This window comes from Eumetopias jubatus, unplaced genomic scaffold, assembly GCF_037043125.1.
Source record: "Eumetopias jubatus isolate StellerSeaLion01/CBP00866 unplaced genomic scaffold, mEumJub1_p1.0 scaffold_10, whole genome shotgun sequence".
Taxonomy (NCBI): Eukaryota; Metazoa; Chordata; class Mammalia; order Carnivora; family Otariidae; genus Eumetopias; species Eumetopias jubatus.
Genome location: NW_028274816.1, coordinates 122,737,322 through 122,761,752, shown reverse-complemented (window position 1 = coordinate 122,761,752; position 24,431 = coordinate 122,737,322). Strand labels below are relative to the sequence as shown.

At 38.0% G+C, this 24,431-nt stretch overlaps 1 protein-coding gene across 5 annotated transcripts in view; it reads left to right on the top strand.

Annotated features, from left to right (window-relative positions):
• Positions 1 to 24,431, top strand: part of RHOT1 (ras homolog family member T1) — a 59,685-nt gene that overhangs the window by 15,954 nt on the left and 19,300 nt on the right. For all 5 annotated transcript variants that reach the window (XM_088028378.1, XM_028109161.2, XM_028109162.2 and 2 more), the window contains exons 2-15: positions 1,592 to 1,650; positions 3,329 to 3,410; positions 6,270 to 6,313; positions 6,622 to 6,675; positions 6,807 to 6,859; positions 10,369 to 10,477; positions 10,793 to 10,894; positions 16,463 to 16,561; positions 17,095 to 17,203; positions 17,971 to 18,091; positions 20,511 to 20,595; positions 20,955 to 21,100; positions 22,071 to 22,171; positions 24,000 to 24,130. In XM_088028378.1, the coding sequence (XP_087884504.1) occupies positions 1,592 to 1,650; positions 3,329 to 3,410; positions 6,270 to 6,313; positions 6,622 to 6,675; positions 6,807 to 6,859; positions 10,369 to 10,477; positions 10,793 to 10,894; positions 16,463 to 16,561; positions 17,095 to 17,203; positions 17,971 to 18,091; positions 20,511 to 20,595; positions 20,955 to 21,100; positions 22,071 to 22,171; positions 24,000 to 24,130 (1,295 nt within the window). The remainder of the gene's footprint in view (positions 1 to 1,591; positions 1,651 to 3,328; positions 3,411 to 6,269; positions 6,314 to 6,621; positions 6,676 to 6,806; positions 6,860 to 10,368; positions 10,478 to 10,792; positions 10,895 to 16,462; positions 16,562 to 17,094; positions 17,204 to 17,970; positions 18,092 to 20,510; positions 20,596 to 20,954; positions 21,101 to 22,070; positions 22,172 to 23,999; positions 24,131 to 24,431) is intronic.

Below are 24,431 nucleotides of genomic sequence, written 5' to 3'. Positions count from 1 at the left end.
AAAATTTTTGCGGGGGGGCTGGATAAGCTGACATTGATAACTGGATTCTAGCAGTTCTGTGATGATGGGCTCTGGATTCACTGACATGGTTGGAACTCAGAGAAGTGTTATCTTATAGTCAGCTACTTGAAAAAGGCCCAAGCCTTCTCACACAAGTAAACTGAAAAGATCCTCAGAAATTGGAGCTAGAAGATAACCTGTCAGACCATCTACTCTGAGCCTCCACTAGTGACATGCAACTTGTTTGCAGCACACCCTCTAAGTTGTTTTACCAGTACTCTTTTTTCCAGCCATTCATTATTTTTCCGGAGACTTGTGTTTTTAGTCACCCTTTCTTTTAGTCATTTAAAAAAAAGAATGTGACTTCACTTAAAAATTTTCCAGTTCTTTCCTGTTTAGGCTTTACCTTTGGAAACCAATTTGCTATTATGGCAGAGATTAATAGGCAGGTGGATTGTTTTCCTCTAGAATCACAAAAGGATTTAGTTGATGCAGTTGACTGTATATGATCAGAAAGTGATGGGAATAGAAATGAAATTTACAAATGAAAATGAAGATTTTTAAGTTTGTGCATTAAAAATCTTGATAGGTTAGGAAATATAACAGGAAAGTTACTTTTGTTCTTCCTAAGCTCTTCCATGTGATACCTTAAAAAAGAAAGAATATAAGGATGTCCAAAGCAGACACACTGATCTTCTATTGGTGAGGATGTAAATTATTCTCTTTTAGAGGTGATTTAAAAATATTTATTAAAAATAAAGACGATTATGCATGCTAACTTGAGTTCACTTCTAGGAATTTATCTTGTAGAAATATTCATTGCAGCATTGTTTATAAAGCTGGAAACTTGAACAGTGCTCATTGTTAGGAGACTGCATTAATAAATTAGGACATGTCTTATGATGGATTCTTATACAACTGTCAAAGAATTATGTAAGAGGCTTCTTACATTAATATAAAATGGATTTCCTGTTGCTATTTTTAAAAATTGTGATAAAATATATAAGACGTATGATTTAACATTTTAACCATTTTTGAGAGTACAGTTAAAGGGCATTAAATACATTCACAGTGTTGTGTAATCATCAGCACTTTTTCTCTCTAAAACTCTTTCATCATCCCCAATTAAAACTGTGTAGATTACATAATAACTGTCCCTTCACCCGTCCCAGGAAATTTTTACGTATGGACATGGAATACTGCCCAAGTACATAATTTAAATGATAAGGGAAGATTGTAAAATAGTACGAATGCTGTGATTCTGCTAGTAAACTGTGTGGTGAATTATTATAATAATATAAGTAAAGAAAAAATCTGGGAAGCTACATATGCTAAACTGGTAAAGAGGGATTGGGGGAAGATTGTTACTTTTATATTATATTTTGGTAATTTTTTTGTTTTAAACAATGGGCATGCGTAACTTTTCTAAGCAGAAAAAGAGATATACTTTAAGCATTGTACTAAAACTGGGTGATTTGGATGCCTCTGATTTTGGCTAATGAATAACACACTCTGCTGTGTGGTTGCTGTATTTGAGCTTATGTAGAACCTAAACACTTTATTATTAAAATAATGATGTTTGTTTTCACAGCTAGAGTTGGGAAGACATCACTGATTATGTCTCTGGTCAGTGAAGAATTCCCAGAAGAGGTAAACATTTTTATGTCTTGTCTATATTTAAAATCTTTTAAGGTTATCAAAATTGAGTTAAAGTGAAATAAATTCTGCACTTTTTTGGCATGTGTTTTCTTTCTGACAGTTGTGGCTTTAAAAGGGCGCATATTAGTTTACACAAGACATCCCTGAAACGTAGTGCAGGAGCAAGAATCAAACTAGATCTGAGTTCACCTAAGTCCTTTGCTTTTCCTCCTTTCGATCTTGGCTAGGACATTTGTCATCTACAGAGATGACAATTAGTCATCTTAGTTGTCTCATCTGTAAAATGGGAGCTGAAAGGGATATTAGATATCATCTAAGCTGTTAATCCTTTCCTAAAAATAAAATGTTATTCATAACCCCAAAATATAAAACAGGTGAGTATTCCTTTAGTTGAAGTAAGGGCTTGAAACATCTGGCTGGCTCCCCACCTGCCTTCCATCTGACACTCCCCAGTCTTTGAGGCATTAGAACCCCTAGGATTCTGACACACATATTTGAGAACCTTTAATATTATCCATTGCATCATTTTACAAATGAAACTAATTTATACCACATCTGCCTACCTCAGAGGGTTGTTATGTGTCTCAAATGAGGTAGGCTTAATAATAGTAGAGTACCACTAAAAGTAAGGTGGTTTTATGATTACTGGCAATATATTTGTGTTCCAGAATGAGGGACTGTTGGCTGAGGCCTTATTTAAAGTTGGAATTTTGTTTTGGGGAATGGGATTGATGCAAATGGGATGAACATTATTTATTCTCTTCACATAGTTGGTGTATTAGCCCCACAGTTTGCATTCCCCCTTTCTTTACTCTTGTTAAGAATATGTGTATAATTTCATTGTTCAGATAGGAATTTGGTATATTATATGGTAGTGTTTTCAGCAGTTACAAGTGCCACATAATCATTCAGTTTCTTTTGCTTTTTTTTCCTCTTAAATAAGATACTGAAATAAGTGATTACTTAATTTGTGAAATAAAGTGTATCATCATATGATCACTTGGAGTATAATACCTAAAGACTTTCTGTGATCATTTAACTGAGTTTAGAATTGTCATTTTAGCACAGTCCTCTTGAGTATGGATAAGAGGTTTTTAATTGGCTTAAAAAAAATCATAGAGTCTTTCTAAAAACTGGAATCATTAAATACAAGGCTTATATAGCCAATCAGTATCTTCTAGAAGAAATTAATTTTGATAATTTATTGTTTTATTTGAGAATTGCTTTGGATTAACATAGCTCCTCATTTGTAGCATGTCTTAAGCATCAACAAAATGGAATGAAACAGCATTTTAAAAATCAAATGTTTGAAACACCGAATTAATTTAAGTATTGTTTTAGGCTGCGTTACATCTGAAGTATCCTTAATATGTTCTGTGCTCACACAAGTAGAAATGTGCATGCTTTTTTAAAAGAAGTGTTTATTGGGGCACCTGGATGACTCAGTCGGTTGAGCATCCAACTCTTGATCTCAGTTCAGGTCTTATCTCAGGGTCGTGGATTCAAGCACAAAAATAAGCATTTAAAAGTGTAATAAATCTTGAAAGGATAGGTATGGGTGGAAGGGGCTAATATATAGATGAATTTACATGATCTGTTAACAAGTTTGATTGATAATATCCAAAGGTTTTTTTTTCCTTTTCTTTTCTATATTTGTTTGCAAATGAAGGTTCCTCCCCGGGCAGAAGAAATTACCATTCCAGCTGATGTCACCCCTGAGAGAGTTCCAACACACATCGTAGATTACTCAGGTAATGAATATCCTCTTGTGGGTGAAGCTGCAGGGTTAATTTAATAGTCCTCAAAAAAGGTGTACATCCTGAGCTTTAAAAAGTGTTCCAGGATAAGTGTTCCTTTTTCTCTGGCAATAAATAATCATTTACTATTCTTGTCTCATTTATATCTCCTTACCAACCCCCACCCCACATGCCATATAAAGCCTCCGTCTTGTAGTTCTCTGTCCCAGATTTACTAAGTTGGGTTCCATAATAATGAAAAGGAAGGAGTGATGGTAAATGACAAGTAGTAGAGAAATCATTATCCTCCTTGACTTGACACGTTTGCAGAGTTAAGTTCTGGATTAATTTTGTTATCAGGCATTCAGGAATTCTGAATTTGAGAATTTGTTGAGTTCTAAATTTGTTCTTTAATTCATCAGCCTTTGTCCCCTCCCCCAAATAATAGTTAAAACAGTCATCAGCTTGCTTACATTATATGATAATAGAAGCACATTTGTATTGCTTTTAATAATTTAAAATTTTTCTACCCACTAGTACTTGCTTTTTTTTCTTTCAAAGATTTTATTTATTTATTTGACAGAGGGAGAGAGAAAGAGAGAGTGGCAGGCAGAGGGAGAAGCAGACTCCCCGCTGAGCAGAGAGCCCAATGTCGGGCTTGATCCCAGGACTCTCGGATCATGACCTGAGCCAAAGGCAGATGCTTAACTGACTGAACCACCCAGGCACCCCTAGGACTTACTTTTTATTTTTATTTATTTATTCTTTTAAGATTTTATTTATTTGAGAGAGACAGAGATATTGACAGAGAACATGAGTGGGGAGGAGAGGGAGGAACAGGCTTCCCGCTAAGCAGGGAGCCTGATGTGGGACTCGATCCCAGGACCCTGGGATCATGACCTGAGCTGAAGGCAGACACTTAACCAACTGAGCCACCCAGGTGCCTTAGGACTTAACTTTTTAATCACTAAATTATTTCGCTCTGTTCTGGGACTTCTTTAAAAAAAAAGGGGGGGGAGGGGTGCCTGGCTGGCTCAGTTGGTAGAGTGTGACTCTTGATCTTGGGGTTGTGAGTTCGAGCCCCATGTTGGGAGTCAGTTGTAACAGATGTACCACTCTGATGGGGTGTGTTCATAATGTGGGAAGCTATGTGGGGGCAGGAAGTATATGGGAAATCGCTGTGCCTTCCACTCAGTTTTGTGGTGCATTTAAAACTGCTCTAAAAAATAAAATCTGTTTGTAAGAATGGCATAACTACATTGGTAATACTTTGTTTTCCTAAGCTGGTATCCCACATAGTCTAAAGGTGAAATACTAAGGACTGTGCAGTCCGATACATATGACTATTGAACACTTAAAACCTGGCTAGTCTAAGCTGAAATGTGCTGTAAGTATAAAATACAGGTGGAATTAGAAGACTTGGTGTGAGAAAAAGAATATAAATCTCATTAATAATTCTCTTGTTGAGTACATGTTGAAATTTTAATATTTCTGATATCTTGGGTTAAATAAAAATGTACTTTTACCTGTTCCTCTTTACTTTTGTGGGGGGGAGACGGGCACAGAGAAGCAGGGGGAGAGAATCTTAAGCAGGCTCCATGCCCAGTGCAGAACCTGACATGGGGCTTGATCCCACAACCCTGAGATCATGACCTGAGCCGAAATCAAGAGTCGGACGCTTGAGCCACCCACGCACCCCATCCTTTTGACTTTTTTAATGGGACTGCTGGAACATTAAAAATGACATACACAGCTTGCTCATCCAGCTGCCAAACAGCAGTGTACCAGAAGCTGAGGGGGTTGGATGCTTTCTGCTGCACTCAGCCTTATAACCTGCTTCATTTACAAAATTATTCTTTTTCAGCTACCCATTGATTACTCAACATATGAAGAGATATTTAAAATATGGCCAGTTATTTAGCATAAATTAAAATACCATTGTACTCATTTATGGTATTAGTTTGCATGTCAGAAATAACAGGCATTTTGGAGCAGGAGAATATTTAATACAAGGTGATCTAAATTAATGTCAGTTATTGCTTTTCTCTTCATTTGTATGCTTTTAAAAAAAAAAAAGATTTATTTATTTATTTGAGAGAGAGAGCACAAGCCAGAGGGGCAAAAGGAGAGGGAGAGAATCTCAAGCAGACTCCTCGCTGAGTGCAGAGCCCGACTTAGAGCTCGATCTCCTGACCCTGAGATCATGACCTCATGACCTGAGCTGAAATCAAAAGTTGGATGCTTAACTGACTCTGCCACCCAGGCACTCCATTCATTTGTATGCTTTTTCATCATACCTATGATCATGCATAACTCCTGCACTGTGGGGTTATATGCACATCCACCATTTGAGACCCATTCCAGCCAGAGATATGTGCTAGAAAGGAAATTCTGGACTCTTCACTATCATGCTTCGGTTTTGCTTCTGTGGCCTGCTCTCTTAAGATACAAGCTCTTAAGCTTGTATTGCCCAGATTCTCACCTGGCCTTCTGACCCTGTGTGTATGGACTCTTTGTCTGGGCTTCTGACTGCAGCACCTAGTCTTCTAGCTTGGGTTTCTGATCTCTTTGGCCTGACCCTTCTCAACTCTGGATCAGATGCTGGACTAGATTTATCACACAATGCCGTCTGCTCTTCGTGCAGTTATCCTATGGTAGACTTGCCTTTCAGTGCCAGCCAGCTTCCTTATCATAGTCCAGCTTTTTCCTTTCCCTGGCTTGCCCTTGCCTTTGCCACCTCATCTGGCACTACACTACATAAATGACATGAGGGATGAGGGATGTTGGATGCGTGCCATGTAGATGTTAGCTTGGCCATTGGTTTTTATGAAAATGTATAAAATAATGAACATTTTTTGACTTTGTCATTTGTAGAAGCAGAACAGAGTGATGAACAGCTTCATCAAGAGATATCACAGGTGAGTTAAAAAAACAGCTGTAGGGTTTTTTGTGGGAACATGGTGATGATTTTGTGAGTCTTAGGTCTTAAGTCTTTGTTGTTAACTTCTGGCTTTGAGTATGTATTTTTGCAGTAAGTCCTTAGGAACTTTTTCCTGTTAAAGGCATGCTAAATGTGGGGTTTTTTTTTTAGGTTTCAAATTTTATTCTTCCTTTGGAAGAATAGGTTAACATATTAACAAATATGTTAACTAGCTGGCAATTAAATGCTACCGTTTACATTTGTATTGTTTAAAAATACCATTAATTTCTTAATTTTCTCTTGTAGGCTAATGTCATCTGCATAGTTTATGCTGTTAACAATAAGCATTCTATTGATAAGGTATGAACGTGTGACTTTTTTCACTATATCTAGTTAAATTTCAACGGGAGCACTTTTAAAATTGATCCTTAATTTAGAGTTTTCAGAGAAGATCCTCATTGTGGCTTAGCCCTTGTTAATTTTCTTTTTAGGTAACAAGTCGATGGATTCCTCTTATAAATGAAAGAACAGACAAAGACAGCAGGTATTTTTTTTTCCTCTGAAACTTTGTATATTGAAAAATTTCAAACTTAGAGAAAAGTTGCGAGAAAGAGTACAATGAACACCTGTAAACCCTTCACTTACATCCACTAGTTAACACTTGCCACATTTGCTTTACCTAGAGGTCTTTCTCTGTTTATACACACACACTGGTTTTGGAAGGAAAATTATTTGAGGCAGCACATATATTTGTGAGCAAAGCAGAAAACAGTGTTCTGGTACTATAATGATTTACAACTTCTGACATGAAATATTTTGATCATTGATCTTACATTATTTCTCTTTCTCAAACCACTGCTTAAGAAGTCTCTGCTTTAGAATTGCTCTCCATCTGTATCGTATGTGCCTTCCCTGTGGAGGTGCCTCTTGGGTGAGGAAAGGCTTCCCCTCGTCCCTGATTGCTTACGGCTGGTGTGTGTGACAGCATGGGACTGGGAGGGGAACGAGTGCCCCCTGAGATCGGGCTTATCCACTTGAGCCTTCCTTCCTTGTCCGTAGTGGAGACGAGGCTAATGCCTGTCTCGGCTGCATGTGGGAATTTTGAGAATCCAGTGAAATAATGCACTTGTACTGCTTTATAAGTTCTCTAAAGATGGCTAGAGATCTTTATTTAGGAATGCATAGAGGGAGATTCCTTCGAAATTCTTTGGAAGATACGTGTGTGATGGGAAGAAGTAAGAGAACACACCTTCTGTATTTTTCTGAGCAGAATGATAGTTCTGGGTATAAGTGTTTTCAGTTTTCAGTCAAAATGGAAACCAGAAATTTTTCTTGGCAGTATTATTTAATGGAACATGTTATTTATGAGGTATTTTTAAACTTTAGGGAAATCAGACTAATATCTGTGTATTGTACACATGTGGTCCTTTGTTTAATTTTTTAGATCTCTTTTGGACATTTTTGTGCCTTGAAACTGTAAAGATTTGGTTCTAAACAGATGAACGTAGTCATTGAGCCTGCCTCATGTATTTACGGAGGGAGACTTTGTGACTGAGATGGCGTTGTATATGCTGTGTCTTGCAGCTCTGATGGCACCTCTTTGTCATAGTTTTAAATTTTGAAGTGACTTCCTGACAAGGTAAAAAAGAGACGGTGACCCTGTAGAGCTACACTGTCCAATGTAGTAGACTCTAGTCAGTTGTGGCAATTTAACTTCAAATTAAGTAAAATTAAATAAAACTAAAAATTCAGTTCCTTGGATACACATAGCCACATTTCCGGTGCCTGGTAGCCACTTGTGGCTGGTGGTTACAGTAATGGACAGTTCAGATACAGATCATTTCCATCAACACGGAGGGCCGTAGCAGATAGGCCTGCCTTCAAGGCATCCACAGCTACATGCTCCTGACACTTGCTCTTCTTGCTGCACACTTGAGAGCTGTTTCCACAAGGGACTCTTCAGAGAAGGCAGTTTTTCTGGGCTCTATCAAGCACCAGATTGGACGCCTGAATTTAAAAAAATTAGTTTCACGGTGACAGCTTCCTACAATTCTGTGGTTAGTTTTGTGGCCCTTTTGTTATCCTCTGAAAGTAGCTTATAACATTTGAAGATCGAATTGAGCTTTCTCAGGTGTGGCTGTTTTTCCCCCCTCTCCAAATCATATGATCATACTTACTTTTCTTGTGCTTGACTTGTCCCAAGGGGGTCTGTTTCTTTATTATATGGACCTTACACTTTCCTAGTAACTTCTTTCCTGAGCCTCATACCTTAAGTTTATATTTGTTGCACATATATTTTCTGTAGGACTTCCATGGACTGTTGTCACAGTGGTTCTTAATCAGGGGTGCCCATCACTGTCACCTGAGGTACTTTCAAAGAATATAGGTGCCTTTGCCCCACTCCTGGAGTTTTAGAATCTGTAGGTTTGGAGTAGGGCTTGGACATGTGTATTTGTTTAAGCTCCATAAATTATTTTGTATACACCTTTAGTTAAATGCAAACCACTACATTTTTGGAGACCCTCCTGGCTTTGTTAGGAATCTATATTTGGGTTATATAGTGGACCAGGCCCTTTACGCATAACCATACTAGGGGTGTAAATTGTGCAAGAATTTCTCTTGCTATCTGGAGTTCCAGGAAGATGATTTGCTTTTTCTCCAAGCTCTCTTGCAAGATGTACAAATAACAGTTCCCTGTTAGTCTAGCTTTCTCTTATAATCCCCATTTAGATTTCTGACAGGCCTGTCAGATTTAACTTATCTGAAACAAAATCCTTACATCCCTGCCTACATCCCACTGCCCCCCCCCCCATCAATCTTTTCTGACTCAGGACATCTGCTCAATTTGTCCAGCCAAAAACCTATGTATTTTTCTTAATTTCTGCCTTGCCCTCAACCTCCATATCTAATCTACCAGTTGTTCCTATTAGTTCTGCTTCTAAAATAGATCTCAAATCTGAATACTTTCTCTCCATCTTCACTGTCCTAATCCAGGCTACCAAATTTTAAAAAGCTTTTTATTACTGAAAAAAAAAATCAGACACATAACAAAAGTAGAGAGGATCGTCGAATGATTCCCTCCGTATCTGTCACCGGCTTCAGCAGTTACCAATTCATGACCGGTCTTGTTTCATTTACTACCCCTCCCATTGGGATCATTTTGAACAAATCATACTGTCAGTATTTCAATCTGTATCTCTAAAAGGCAACATGACTCATTTTATTGTGCCCCTACTCCTAATTCCTCACCGGCTTCCTGTTTTACACTTATAATAAAATGCACACTCCTCACTGCCCCGTACGTGTCTGGCCTTTACTCCTCTTCCCCGCCCCTTTACGCCCCTCTTCCCCTTTGCTTAGTAATCTCTGGCCACTCTTGACATATTTCTGTTTGGATTCACCTTTTTTCGGTTTGAGCCCTTTGTACACATTCTCCCTTCTTTCTGCACAGCTCTTTTCTGGATCTTCACAGGCCCCGTTCCAACTCATCCTTTGCTCCTTGGCTCAGATGCCACCTTGTCAGAGAGATTTTCCCCTGATTACCGTATAATTAGCCCCCTCTCATGACTCTGTCCCATATCTCCCTATTTACTTTCTTCATTGCACTTAGGAATTGGAAAGTGTATTGTTTATTTGCTTATTGTCCATTTTCTGATTTTCACTATTAGAATGGGCAGGGACCTTATCTGTCGTATATCCTTTAATGCTTAGAACAGTACCTGGCTTACAAGAAGTACTCAGTAGGGGCTCCTGGTGGCTCAGTCAGAAGAGCATGCGACTCTTAATCTCAGCGTCGTGAGTTCAAGCCCCAGGTCGGGTGTAGAGATTACTAAAGAAAGTAAATTAACTTTAAAAAATTTTTTTAAAAATAAGTACTCAGTAAATATTTGTTGAATATGAACATGCTGCTAGGGGACTGGAACTGACTACAGTAGAGGGTTCATGTTGGGGGGATTAAGTAAAGCTAATTAGAATGGGTTATTATATATTTTAAAATAGATATTTGAGGTCTTTTGCCTTCCTTATTATTGCAATATATTCTGTTTATTTCAGGCTGCCTTTGATACTTGTTGGGAACAAATCTGATCTGGTGGAATACAGTAGTATGGAGACCATCCTTCCCATTATGAACCAGTACACAGAAATAGAAACCTGTGTGGAGGTATGCCTTACCATTTCATTTAGAAATTTACTGCTGGTGAATTCTCACTAAACTGTGGTTTGAAATACGATGTGTGAAAGTGTGGGATGGGATAACTTTCCTGCTGTTCGTGAAGTCATGTAAACCAAATAAAAGAGAGAACTTGGGATTGGCCTCTGAGTTCTTTGCAGACATTAATATTATGATTTCGATGGAGAAAAATGTCTTTTTCAGTTTCTTCAAGCAATCTTGTTATTACCTTATATTGATAGTTTAAAAATTGTTTTTAGCTCCCATAATTGCTTTTAGGACATAAAATTTTAAACTTTTTTTCAGTGTTCAGCAAAAAACCTCAAGAACATATCAGAGCTCTTTTATTACGCACAGAAAGCTGTTCTTCATCCTACCGGGCCCCTGTACTGCCCAGAAGAGAAAGAGGTAACCCCCTGCCCCCCAGGCTGTGTTAGTAGGGGCTGGAATGTGTAGGTAGTAACTCTAGTAGTGATTTTTAGTAACTCTTTTTTTTTTTTAAGATTATTTATTTATTTATTTGAAAGAACGAGAGATAGCGAGCAGGAACACAAGCAGGGGGAGTGGGAGAGGGAGAAGCAGGCTTCCTGCGGAGCAGGGAGCCCGATGTGGGGCTTGATCCCAGGACCCCGGGACCATGACCTGAGCTGAAGGCAGACGCTTAACGACTGAGCCACCCAGGTGCCCCGATTTTTAATAACTCTTAAGTATTCTTCTAAACTGAAATTTAAATTATTGTCTATTAATCAATTATATTTTCTAGGTACTTCAAAAACATTCATGTTAAATACTATGAATGGTATTCCAGGTCAAAAAGTATTTCAGGAAATGCCATTAAAAGAAACAGAAGAATTGGCATCAATAACAGTAAAGTCTGAAGACTTACCTAATGGTTTACTTACTTTGCTAGTATAAAGTTCACAGACTTAAAAACACTCACAAATGAAAACCTTGTGTAATGATTTGACATAAGTACAGCATGTAACGCAATTTGAATATTCCATTCTGTTTCATAGCTAAGAAACACAGTAGTATCTAAAATTTAACAATATTTGCTATAGACTTTTTTCTTTTTTAAAAAAATTTATGTATTTGTTTTTAATTCCAGTATAATTAATGTACAGTGTTGTATTAGTTTCAAGTGTACAATATAGTGATTCAGCAATTCTGTATGTTACTTAGTGCTCATCATGATAAATGTACCCTTGGAGTGCCTGGGTGGCTCAGCAGGGAGCCTGCTTCTCCCCCTCCCTCTGCCATTCCCCCTGCTTGTGCTCTCTGGCTCTATCTTTCTGTCAAATAAATAAATAAAATATTTTAAAGTAAATAAATGAATTGATGAATGAACCTTAATCCCCTTCATCTATTTGCCAAAGTCTTTTTTTTTTAAGATTTATTTATTTATTTGAAAGAGAGAGAGAGAGTGCACGTGCGCACGAGCTGGGGGAGGTGAGCCAAAACCAAGAGTTGGCCGCTCAACTGACTGAGCCACCCGGGCGCTCCTGCCATAGACATGTATGGATATACCACATTTGTTTGTTTATCCATTCATCTGTTGATTGACATTTGGGTTGTTTCCATTTTTTGATTATTGTGAATAGAAGAAGTTTGAGTACCTGTTTTCATTTCTTTTGAGTGTCTATTGAGGAGTGGGTTGCTAGGACACATGGTAGTTCGGTTTCATTTATTGAGGAATCACCAAACTGAATGGCAGGTTCCAATTTCTCCACGTCTCTGCCATGCCAGTACTTGTGATTTTCCTTTTTGTGTGTTTGTGTGTGCTTTATTATGGCCATCCTAGTGGTGGTGGGGGTTTTGATTTGCATTTCCCTGATACCTAATGATGCTGAACATCTTTTCATGTGCTTATTGGCCATTTGTATATGGAGAAATGTTTATTTAAGTCTTTACCCATGTCTTAATTGAGTTGCTTTCTTATTGTTGAGTTTTTAAGAAATAAAAAGTTGCAGATTTTTTCCAGGAAAAATTTATAGTATCAGTGAGTGGCTGGCAGACTTTGACCCGTGGGCTAAATTGGCCTGCCACCTGTTTTTGTACGGTTTGTGAACTCAGAATTTATATATTACACGTTTCTCAATGATTGAAAAAAAAATCTGAAGAAATAATATTTTGTTATATGGGAAAATCATATAACTTTCAAATTTCATCGTTCATAAATAACATTTTACTGCAACACAGCCACACTCGTTCCTTTATGTTTGTCTGTGACTGCTTTCGTGCTTCAAAGGCACGAGTAGCTGCAACAGAGCCCGCATGTGCTGCCCTCACTTCTCCCTGCTGCCTGGCACACTGCTGATTGCACTGACCCCGTTATGACTTTATAGTGTGAGTACCAGGTGTGCCACGGTACCTGAGCATCTTACTGTTTTATTATCGGTGCATTACCTAGCATGCCAGAACAAAAGAAATATATGGCAAAGCAGATAGATTTTCTGAACTCCAGTTCTCGCATCATTTTTTTAGGGACCTTAATGCAAATGCAAAGGAAAGTTCCATGTTTTATAATTCATTTGACTGTGCACTTGAAGAGCTTCTACCTAACCTTCAATTGGAACTGATTAATCTGTAGTGTAATGACATGCTAACAGGAAAATATCAAGAAAAGAACCTAATATAATTTTGTAAATGCCTTCCAAGCAGTTAATGTGCTCAATTAAAAATGCTCTGTTTATGGATATGTGTCAGTATTGGCCATACATATCTACAAAATGATTTTCAGAGATGAAATATGTAAAATCTCATTGCAGATCGGCATTAACAGATGAACATTTTCAGTTTTCATGATAGAGAACACTAACTTTGAACCCTAATTAAACAAAACGTTATTCCTCCCCCCAAAATTTCATTTTTCTTATTTGTAGACCTGTGTAGCAAATTTTTACCCCATTATTATTACATTTTGAATTCTGTCAGTAAAAACTTTATGGAAATTTGATTCTCTCTTGCTATATAATATATAAATACTTACATGATATTCTTGATTTTGCCTATTGGCCCCCAAAGCCTAAAATATTCGCTATGTGGCGCTTCACAGAAAAGGTGCCGACCCCTGGTATAAGTAATTAATCTGAGTTATCCCTTAATCTGACCCTGATTTACTCTTCCTTAATCCTGGTTTACTGTTCCATAATTGGAGTGCTTCTTTCTAATTTACTCTTAGTCCAGTATTTCCCTAATTTGCCCCAGAATAGTCACTAGGCACACTTGTTAAAAACACCAATCCCATTCTGATTCAGCCAGATACAGCATCTTATGATCAAGGAAATTTGGGAAAGTCTCATACTATAGAGATTTACCTGAGGCCTTGGCCTAGTGGTACATTAAATCTGCTCTCTTAGTTTGTTCTCAGTGCTTTAATTGCTCCTTTTTTCCTAGGCCTATTATTAGTTCTGCTAATCTGCTTATCTCCCCTGCCCTTCCCCCAGTCCCAGAGACTAAAACTTCTACCACCATCTGTTACTTGTTTCTTAGGAGGACCTGCCTGAGATAAAAGATGTAACTTTTAGAAACTAAACCTTGTCTATATAGACAACAATAATAATTTTTTTTCCCTAAGTAAGCCCTACACCCAACATGGGGCTGGAAATCCTGACCCTGAGATCAAGAGCTGTGCCCTCTACCAGCTGAGCCAGGCAGGCGCCCCAAAAATAAACTTTTAATGCAGGGAGTGCCTGGGTGTTTCAGTAGATTGAGCCTCCTACTCTTGATTTCAGCTCAGGGTTGTGAGATCCAGCCCTGGTCCGGCTCTGTGCTCAGCACAGAGCCTCCTTAATGATTCTCTCTCTCCCTCTGCCCCTCTATCCCAGGTTGTGGGTGCACACGTGCACGCATGCTCTCTCTCAAAAATAAATAACCTTTTAACACAGATTTGAGGTGGAATCATCAAAAAATAATATTCAAGATTAAAGCCTAATGATTAATTCAAAATTAATTCCAATGATGATGGACTCTGTATGGCCCATGGAGTCCTCTGCTTACCTAATAATGAAAAAGATGTGACTTACATAATAATGTTTATTGTGTGAAGGTTTTAATTATTCATATGCAAAATGAAATCTTTAATTACTGTAAAATTTTTTTACAGCCTTATTGAGATATAATTAATACCTTTTAAACATAGTCATATTTGGGTGTTATGTTTTAAGGTAATTACTATTTATATACTGTATTGAGCCAATAGCTTAGATCACTTTAGCTTTTTCTTTTTTTAAGATTTTATTTATTTGTCAGAGAGAGAGAGAACAAGTAGGGGGAGCGGCAGGCAGAGGGAGAAGTAGGGAGCAGGGAGCCTGATGTGGGGCTCCATCCCAGGACCCTGGGATCATGACCTGAGCTGAAGGCAGACACTTAACTGACTGAGCCACCCAGGCACCCCCAGAAGAAGCTATATTATTTGGTTTCTAACTTTTTTACTTAACTTTTCTCAGTTCTTTATAATCTCTTTATATCTTAGGTTTTATCTTTGTCTCATTACATCAAATTTTTCTCCTAGAGACCCTATTTAAAACAACATAAGAAGGGATTGTCTATATGTTTGAGAAGATAATAATACTGTTTTTTCCAGATAGCGGTATGGCTGAGGTTCATAAGTACACATTTCCTCACCTTGCCGTCTTCATTTCTCTGACTCAGACTGTCCATAGGAGATCTCCTTCCAGATTTACATACTGTTTAGAGATCTTCCTGAAAGTTTTATTTTCTCAAGATAGTTAACAATGGTTATCGTATAGTAAACTATACAGATCAGAAGCATGTGGGCCTTATTTTTAAATAGTAAAATATTTGTTCTATCCATTATATATCCTAAAACAAAATGAAGGAAGTTGTCAAAATACATTTCCAGCAGCATTACTTATAAAAGTTTTATAGTGTCACAATAGGCAAGATTCTTTTTAAAATGCAAGTAATTCTTATAATAGGAAGTTAATTAAAGGCTTTATACTTTTGCTACCTCTTTGTGATTAAGCATACTTAATTCCCGACTTTGACACACACACACACACACACACACACACACATACACACACATACACACATACACATGTGAGAGAGCAAAACATTCAGTCCCATTCTTCTGTCAGAAGGTTGGTCAAAAATCAGATGTTGGGGAGTACCTGGGTGGCTCAGTCAGTTAAGCATCTGCCTTTGGTTCAGGGCATGATCCCAGGGTCCTGGGATTGAGTCCCGCATTGGGCTCCTTGCTCAGTGGGGGCCTGCTTCTCCCTCTGCCTGCTGCTCCCTCTGCTTGTGTTCTCTCTCTCTCTTACAAATAAATAAATAAAATCTTAAAAAAAAATCAGAAGTTGGTTATACCTCAGTAAAGTTGGGGGGGAAATCAGAAATTGGGAAGGAAGGCCCTTAGTAGTTTTTTTTTTTTTTTAAGTCTTTTTTTTTTTAAGATTTTATTTATTTATTTGAGAGAGAGAATGAGAGAGAGCACATGAGAGGAGGGAGGGTCACAGGGAGAAGCAGACTCCCTGCTGAGCAGGGAGCCCGATGCGGGACTCGATCCCGGGACTCCAGGATCATGACCTGAGCCGAAGGCAGTCGCTTAACCAACTGAGCCACCCAGGCGCCCAGGCCCTTAGTAGTTTTATAGTCAGTTCAAATTTTTTATGGAATGAAGGAGGGCATAAATAAATATTTATTTTCTATATGACTGGAAGAATAAATTTTCTCTAATGATGACCTTCTTTTTTGCTTATCCTTGGAGAATTTTTGATCACCAGGGGCAGAATTTGACCATTCTGTGTATTGGTTCAAGTAAACAGTACCTCATTTACTTAAAAAGACATTGAGTATAAAAGTAAATGGCTTTGCTTTAGTTCACTTTTCATGTTTTATTTGATGTTATGTATTTGATCATGAAAAGAAAACATTACTTTATGAAAGTCATATTTTGAAATCCCAACTATCTTAATTAACATAATTGTTTCTTTTCTCAATGATGTATAGATGAAACCAGCCTGTATAAAAGCCCTCACCCGTATATTTAAAATATCTGATCAAGATAATGATGGCACTCTCAATGATGCTGAACTCAACTTCTTTCAGGTAGCCCTCTTCTTCTTTAGGCATTTCTGTATCTTGGAGGGTTTCTTGTTGAGAAAAGCTATAAAAATGTTACTAGCTTAAACAATGTTATGTTGATAATAAGCATGTCTTTTTCATGTAAAACTGTCTTTCCCATCAAGCTATTTAAGTCTTCACCTGGGGTATAAAACTCTCCTATGCACAGGAATTGAGGGGACTCTTTGTGTCATTTCATGGTATACAATGGGTGTATTAAAGATGACTTGAAGTTTGAACTCTGAATTATTTTTTCTTTCTTGGTTTTGTATAACATGGATATACAAAGAGCTCTGTGTTTCAGAAATCCTATGGAGAGAGTAGGGAAAATTTCTTTCCTTCTACATATGACATGTTTTAAATAAATAATGCAAAGCAGAGATGATCCTATTCTAATTTAGGATTTGGTGCTTTTTTTTTGGTTACAACTGGTTTAATGTTTTGTAGATTAATGTTTTATATTATTTGTGGTTTTAATGCTGTTTTGTTTTTAAATTGATTTTTACGTTTTTTGCTAGAGGATTTGTTTCAATACTCCATTAGCTCCCCAAGCTCTGGAAGATGTCAAGAATGTAGTCCGGAAACATATAAGTGATGGTGTGGCTGACAGTGGATTGACATTGAAAGGTGAGTGAATGGTGTTTTCCCCCCCCTTTTAAACTTGATATTTTCAAACTTTGGCAGAAGGTGCAGGTCCTAGCATTATATATACTTTAAGGAAATATTAGTATTTACTGATAGACCTAAGATCTAACTTGGTTATTAAGAGTTAGAAGAGACAGGCCATTGATGGAGATAATTATCCTTACTGTCAGCAAAGATTAGAGGTGGGGAAATTGCTCAGATCTTAGGAATGCAGAGGTCCATCTGAGGGCCTGAGATTTCTGGGACAAACAAATTTATCTTAATATTCTTACTACTTAACAGCATCCTTTAAATATAAATTATTTTCAGGGCAGACATGTTGTCTACCAGTCACATTTACCAAGTACAAAATATTCCTTGTAGAACGTATTACAGAGCCACAGTGAAATAAGAGATGAAATTGAAAACCACTGTTTTCCATTATAGAAATAAATTCAAAAATCTATAAAATGACTTCATTTATTTTTATCATATAACTTTGTGAATGTCAGTGTATTCCTTGGAATGCATTTTTGGCCCTTTTATCCATTGCCATCTCTTGCTGCCTTGGGTGTATATGTGAAATGATTCTGAAGTCAGCTCTGTTTCATTGACAGATTTATGAACTTTGTTTTGATTTGACCTTCGGTATGCAAAGCTGTATGCATATGTTCATGATTCTAGCTCTTGCCGTTATGTGTTACATGCTTTTCTCCCTTGTGACTTTGTACCCTTATTCACATCACCTGTACTTACTGATTTTATTTCAGGTTTTCTTTTTTTACACACACTTTTTATCCAGAGAGGGAGACACGAAACTACCTGGACTGTGCTTCGACGATTTGGTTATGATGATGATCTGGATTTGACACCCGAGTATTTATTCCCCTTGTATGTACCTTTGGCTTTCTAATTGATTTTGCTTGCCAAGTATTTTTAAGTTTTATTTGGCACACAGTTTAGGTAGGCTTTGAGCTACTCAGAACTAATTTAGATTTATAGAGAGGTTTATAGCAGGATTTGTCAACCTCGGCACTATTGACATTTTGGACCAGACAATTCTTTGTTGTAGAGTCTGCCCTGTGTATTATAGGGTGTTTAGCACATCCTTTTTTTTTTTTTTTTTTTTAGATTTTATTTATTTATTTGACAGAGACATAGCGAGAGAGGGAACACAAGCAGGGGGAGTGGGAGAGGGAGAAGCAGGCTTCCTGTCAATCAGGGAGCCCGATGCGGGGCTTGATCCCAGGACCCCAGGACCATGACCTGAGCCAAAGGCAGACGCTTAACGACTGAGCCACCCAGGCACCCCTGTTCAGCACATCCTTAGTTGCCAATAACACCTCCTCCCCCAGCTCTGACAACTGAACACGTCCAATGTCTCTAGAAATTGCCAAATGTTCTTTCAGGAGCAAAATCATCCCCAGTTGAGAGCACCTGATTTATAGCATGGCATAAATTTTTCTTCTTCTTCTCATGGGGAATAAGAGTATCTTTTTTTATTCATCTTACTGAGGAAGGAGATAACAGATGCTGGACAAACTTGAATTTGGAATCAAGACGTCAGAGTACATTGGTTCACTTCTTTTCCTTAGTCCTTCTCTGTAAGTTTTATGGCCTTTTCTTAGCTCAGGATGAAATAAGTTAATTTTTCCTAAATAGCCTGATTAGGAATTTTGTGGTTCTGTTTGTGGTTATTTTCCTCCGATAATGCTATGTGTGAGTTGTGTTTGTTTAAAACGGACCCAGTTTCACCTGAAATAGGTGACTGCCTTGCTGTGTGTTGCCTCTCCTGTACCCCAGGGAGGTAGGCTTTTCAGGGAAGTGATGTCCCAATATCTGGCCTTTTGGGTCTTCAGCCTTTCTTCTTTACTTTTTCCTTGGCACATTGTCTTCATATTGTCCCTTTTTATTTTAGCTTAGCACCCCTAGCTATCTATGTAAGGGTACAGAAAGACTCTTGTTTTTTCATTTATCATCATCATCGAGAACGCAGAGTTCTTTCTGGTCTATTAATCTGGTCTAAGTTGAAACTTCTCTTGTTGAAGTGACTAAATCTTGGCTCAAGTAATTTCCCAGATTTTTCAATAAAAAAACATATTGAATGAATGAATTTGTCCCAGGACCTTTTGTCACATTTTCTTTTCTGTGCCATTAACATGGGTAGGTAAATTCTACAGGAAGTTGCTTATTACTTTCTTAAGCGTGACAGTAAGAGAACTCCATTGCTTAGGGCTTTGTGGCTCACACTAATATCTCTCAGTTTCTTTATGCTGTCTGCCTTTCATTTTCTGTAGAATAGCCTCATAGAGCTACCACTTGAATCTTTCCAGCCTTGTTATTAAACTGTCTCCTTCTGTCCTTCATACTGCTACTAGATTAGTAGATATATAAATACATATTTGCCCATGTCACTTCCCTTAGAGCCAGCATAAAGCTCAGTCTTCTTAACATGTTATACAAGGTCATTCATGATCTGCTCTGCTCATGCTTCATTCCCTGCCTTCATTCTAGAAGTAAATACTGCTACTAAACTATTTATAGTCTACCAATCATCAGTTGTTTCGGGCTCTAGGCTTTTGCCCAGGGATTCTCACTTCCCCCCCCCGCCAACCTAATTATTGCTTCTTAGCCTTCAAGTCTCTCCAAGTGAGTTGATAGTGTCTCTCAGTAGGACTGACACCTTCCCACCCCCATGCCAGAGATGTCCTCTTTCATGTGGGCCACCATAGCATCCTTGGTTTACCCATATCCACCACTTGCCTCATTCTGTTGCAATAGTGAGGTTGTCTGTCCGTGGTCTGTCTCCTCCTTGAATGTGGTTCCCTAGGGGTAGGGAGCCTGTCTTGTTTTTGTGTGCCTAGTACCTAGCTCAGTGCCTTTGATCGAACTGAACTTAGGATGGGTCAAAGGTCAAATCAGGCAGAAATAACCTCTTCACATCTTTTCAGCTCATTAAATGTTGACATAAGCCATAATTATGACTTACAGTTTGTTTATAAGAAGAACAGGCCCATTATAGCATAATGGTGTTACTTGTAAAATTTTTATTTCAACCTGCCCTTCAGAAATTTAAGAAAACTTTATATGTCAGCTCAGAATGAGTGTTACTACAGCTCTTGTGAGGACTGCTATTCCACTCCATTGACTTTCCCCTGGGAAGGTCGACATGGCTTCAGCAAAGGTATTTTATAAATGGTATCATCCCACAAAAAAAGACTTGTTGCAGTTTTATATCTGTTTCTTAAATTAAATTTTAATATTTGGTTAATGATTTATGTTACTGTTAAAATTTTTTTTTGGTCAATAGGCTAAAAATACCTCCTGATTGCACTACTGAATTAAATCATCATGCGTATTTGTTTCTCCAGAGCACCTTTGACAAGCATGATTTGGTAAGCTTTCAGCTGTCGTTTTCCATGATTGTAATAAAATATTTTTCTGTAAATGATTTAACTCTGTTCCCTTAGCTAGGGGATGCTCATGTCACATAGCCAAAAATTGCTCAAACTTCTTAAGTTAGACTAGCAAAAATTTTGTTTATTTACTTTTATTATTTTCTCAAGATGAAAAAGTCTGGTTTCTGATAGATTCTTATATAGGTTTTCTTATATACATGAGAAGAATTTTCTTGAGAAAATGTAAAATTTCATTTATTTTTAGAAGCATAGCTTTATTAGACTGGGGGCTCTGTGTTTGGGAATTATTCTCTTAGGTATCTAAACATTTTGTGTACTTCTTTGTGTATCCTCAGGATAGAGACTGTGCTTTGTCACCTGATGAGCTCAAAGATTTGTTTAAAGTTTTCCCTTACATACCGTGGGGGCCAGATGTGAATAACACAGTTTGTACAAATGAAAGAGGCTGGATAACTTACCAGGGATTTCTTTCCCAGTGGACGTGAGTACAGAGCTCACTTGTTTCCTTTAGAGTTACAGCCAGTTTAAAATTACAACGTGTCACATTCATCATTTTGTAAGTTGGTCAGGTCTTACAGATTGCTTCAATCATAACTGCCTGTGAGCAGGATTTATAGTGCTGCTGCTGTGTCTACGATGAACTTTAGATGTTCTATCAATTTATCAGGAAGGTCCTGTTTGCTTTTGGATGATGTACAGGGAAACAGTAATAAGTCTTACATCAAAACTGAACTAGATTTTAATACTTTTTTGATTAAGGAAATTGAAAACCTTATTGCTATTACACAATTCTTATACTTCCAGAATATGGGGAGAGCATATTTTACTTGACACTGAAGACTTATTTGAGGGTTTTTTTTGTTGTTGTTTGTTTTTAATTCACTTCTTAGGGTTTTTCTACAGTCTACCTACAGCATAGTTGACATTGTATCTGGGGCGCTAAGGACATCCTCTGGTCACACATGATGACATTATTACTTTAGCCTTGGTGAGACTAACTTTCTCAACACCAGGACCTATTCTTTTTTTCACATCACAAGAAGGGTTAACTAATTTCAAGTGCCTTTCGGTTATTTTTGCACCTTTTGCAAACCTTTTCAGATTTAATTATCAAGTCCTCAACCAGCCAATATTTGCAGTACGCTTTTGTAACTTAGGAAGCAGATAGTATAAAATATCCTTACCTAGATTTTATCAGCATCTCCCTGCTCATCTCAGTGTAGGTATAGGAATCCTACTCTACCCCTGCCAGCCTTGCATCCCGTCCCTCTCTTCTCTTCCTGAAGAGTGGCAGTATAGGGAAACCCATGGTTGGGCACATGGGAAATTAAAGAAGTCTGACAAATTATCTGGGTCTGGTGGTAAGATTATTTGAGCTGTTGGGGATTCCCCCCCCCCCCCATAAATGTCCTTTAGGAACTTCTCCCATTTCCACCTCCTCCCTTTCTTAGGCTCACGACCTACTTAGACGTCCAGCGATGCCTGGAGTATTTGGGCTATCTAGGCTATTCTATATTGACTGAGCAAGAGTCTCAAGCTTCAGCCATTACAGGTAAGTATCTGGATAGTACTCAGTTCATGCTAAGAAACATTTTTTAATATTCCGGGTTCATGTGTGAAAAGAGTGAAAATAAACTCCTCTTCATTAGTCTTCCATGTCTGTAGTCTGTTCTCCTAGCCATTTGGTAATTTCTTTTGAGTTCAGAGTCTTGATTTTACTGTTTATCAAAAAAGAAAGAGGGCGCCTGGGTGGCTCAGTCAGTTAAGCATCTGCCTTCAGCTCAGGTCAATCTCAGGGTCCTGGGATCGAGCCCCACGGCGGGCTCCCTGCTCAGCAGGGGGTCTGCTTCTCCCTTCATCCCTCACCCCTCTCTCACTCTCTCAAATAAATAAATGCAATCTTAAAAAAAGAATACTTAAAAAAGAAAGGAAAGAAAGAGTAGAGGTTTTACTTCTAGCTTACCCCTGAGGACACTCCACTGATGAACATCAGGGAGGGCTGTGGGCAGTAAGTGTAATGGGCCAGTTTATCTTGTCTTTTAATTTTCTTTAGACATTAAAAACAATACCTACTAACACATAATCCCGATACTGAGCTGTGTATCTCTTGGTTTTGTAACCATTTTCTACACTGGGAAATCTTTCCCAGACTTTATAATTCTTGCTGAGCAGTGTGCTCCACTTAAAGAATACCATAGGTATGGAAATAACAAATTAGGGAACAGATCGTTTCAAGATTTTCTTATATCCTAATTGGTGGGGGAAATGCCATATCTTACAGGAAGTCCCGGCACAAGAAGACAACCTTTTTTTTTTTTTTTAAAGATTTTGTTTATTTGAGAGGGAGCAAGAGAGAGCATGAGCATGGGGGAGAGGCAGAGGGAGAGGGAGAAGCAGACTCCCCACTGAGCAGGGAGCCCGATGTGGGGCTCGATCCCAGGACCCTGGGATCATGACCTGAGCCGAAGGCAGATGCTTAACGACTGAGCCACCAGGCGCCCCGAAGATAATCAATCTTAAACTGGCAGAGCAAGTACCCTTTAAAATAGTTAACCAATTAGACGGTATTTAATTCAGCACCAGAGAGCAAGGAACGAATTCCTAGCTAGCATGAGGTTCTCTCACTCTCACAAAATATTGTGGACATCTTGCTATATCAGTAAGTATAGTTTTATAGATTTTAATGTTAAATAGTGTGTCATCATATGGATGTGTGTAAGTTATTGGACTATCCCATGATTGTTGTGTGTGTTTTTTATCATTTTCTGTTTTTGGCTACTATAAATAGTGCCTCTGGTGAGCTTCATTGTAGTTGAATTGTGGGGTACAGCTTGAAGAGGTCTCTTTACCTCTGGGAGAGAGGCACCATTGCTCTGCTGTTGGAGCATTCTTTTCTGTTCTGCCTCTTTACAATTTTACATTTGAAAGCCAGTGCATATCCCTTCCCATTTATAAATTTAAGAGTGTGCAGATTGGAGATAGCATCTTTTAATTTGTAATTTGTTATGACAGTTATTTATCATAGAAGAAAATAGATGGGATATAATGTTGGCTATATTCATTGTAGTTTTCATTCATTTTTTGGATATAATTTTCCTTATGAAAATGTGCTACTTATTTTATCCTGAAATAAATGTCATTTGGTTACCAGAAGTTCACTTTACAGCCAGCTTTCAGAAATGCGTCTTTTCCACCAAGTGAAGCCCTCCCGTATATTTAGTGCTTGGTTTCACATACAGCATGGCTGATGCACAGTATGTCTGTTTATTCATCATACACTTCATAAAAATGAGAAATCACAGCACCCTATTTTGCAGAAGATGAAGTGGAGGCTCAGTGAGTCCAAATGGTACATAATTAGTTTTTTTTCTTCTTCGTAGTAACAAGAGATAAAAAGATAGACCTTCAGAAAAAACAGACTCAAAGAAATGTGTTCAGATGTAATGTAATTGGGATGAAAAACTGTGGGAAGAGTGGAGTTCTTCAGGCTCTTCTTGGAAGAAACTTAATGGTGAGAGTTCTCAGATAATAGAGCTTTATCCAACAAATTTTTATCATCACGAGTTTACATGATTTTTTTCATAGCCACCAGCTCTTTTTACTGGAGCTCAGTGGCCTGTGTATATTAGTAAAGTACAACTTAAGGGGAACGATGATCCTGTTGAACTGCCTTTATCTTCGTTTCATTGGTGTTAGCTGTCATTTGTCTTTTTTTTCCTCAGCAGTATTTAGGTGGGGGTTAAATGAATGCATATGTGAAAGCACCTGACATGGTGCTTGGCATGAAGTAAATGTACAGTAAATATTTCAAA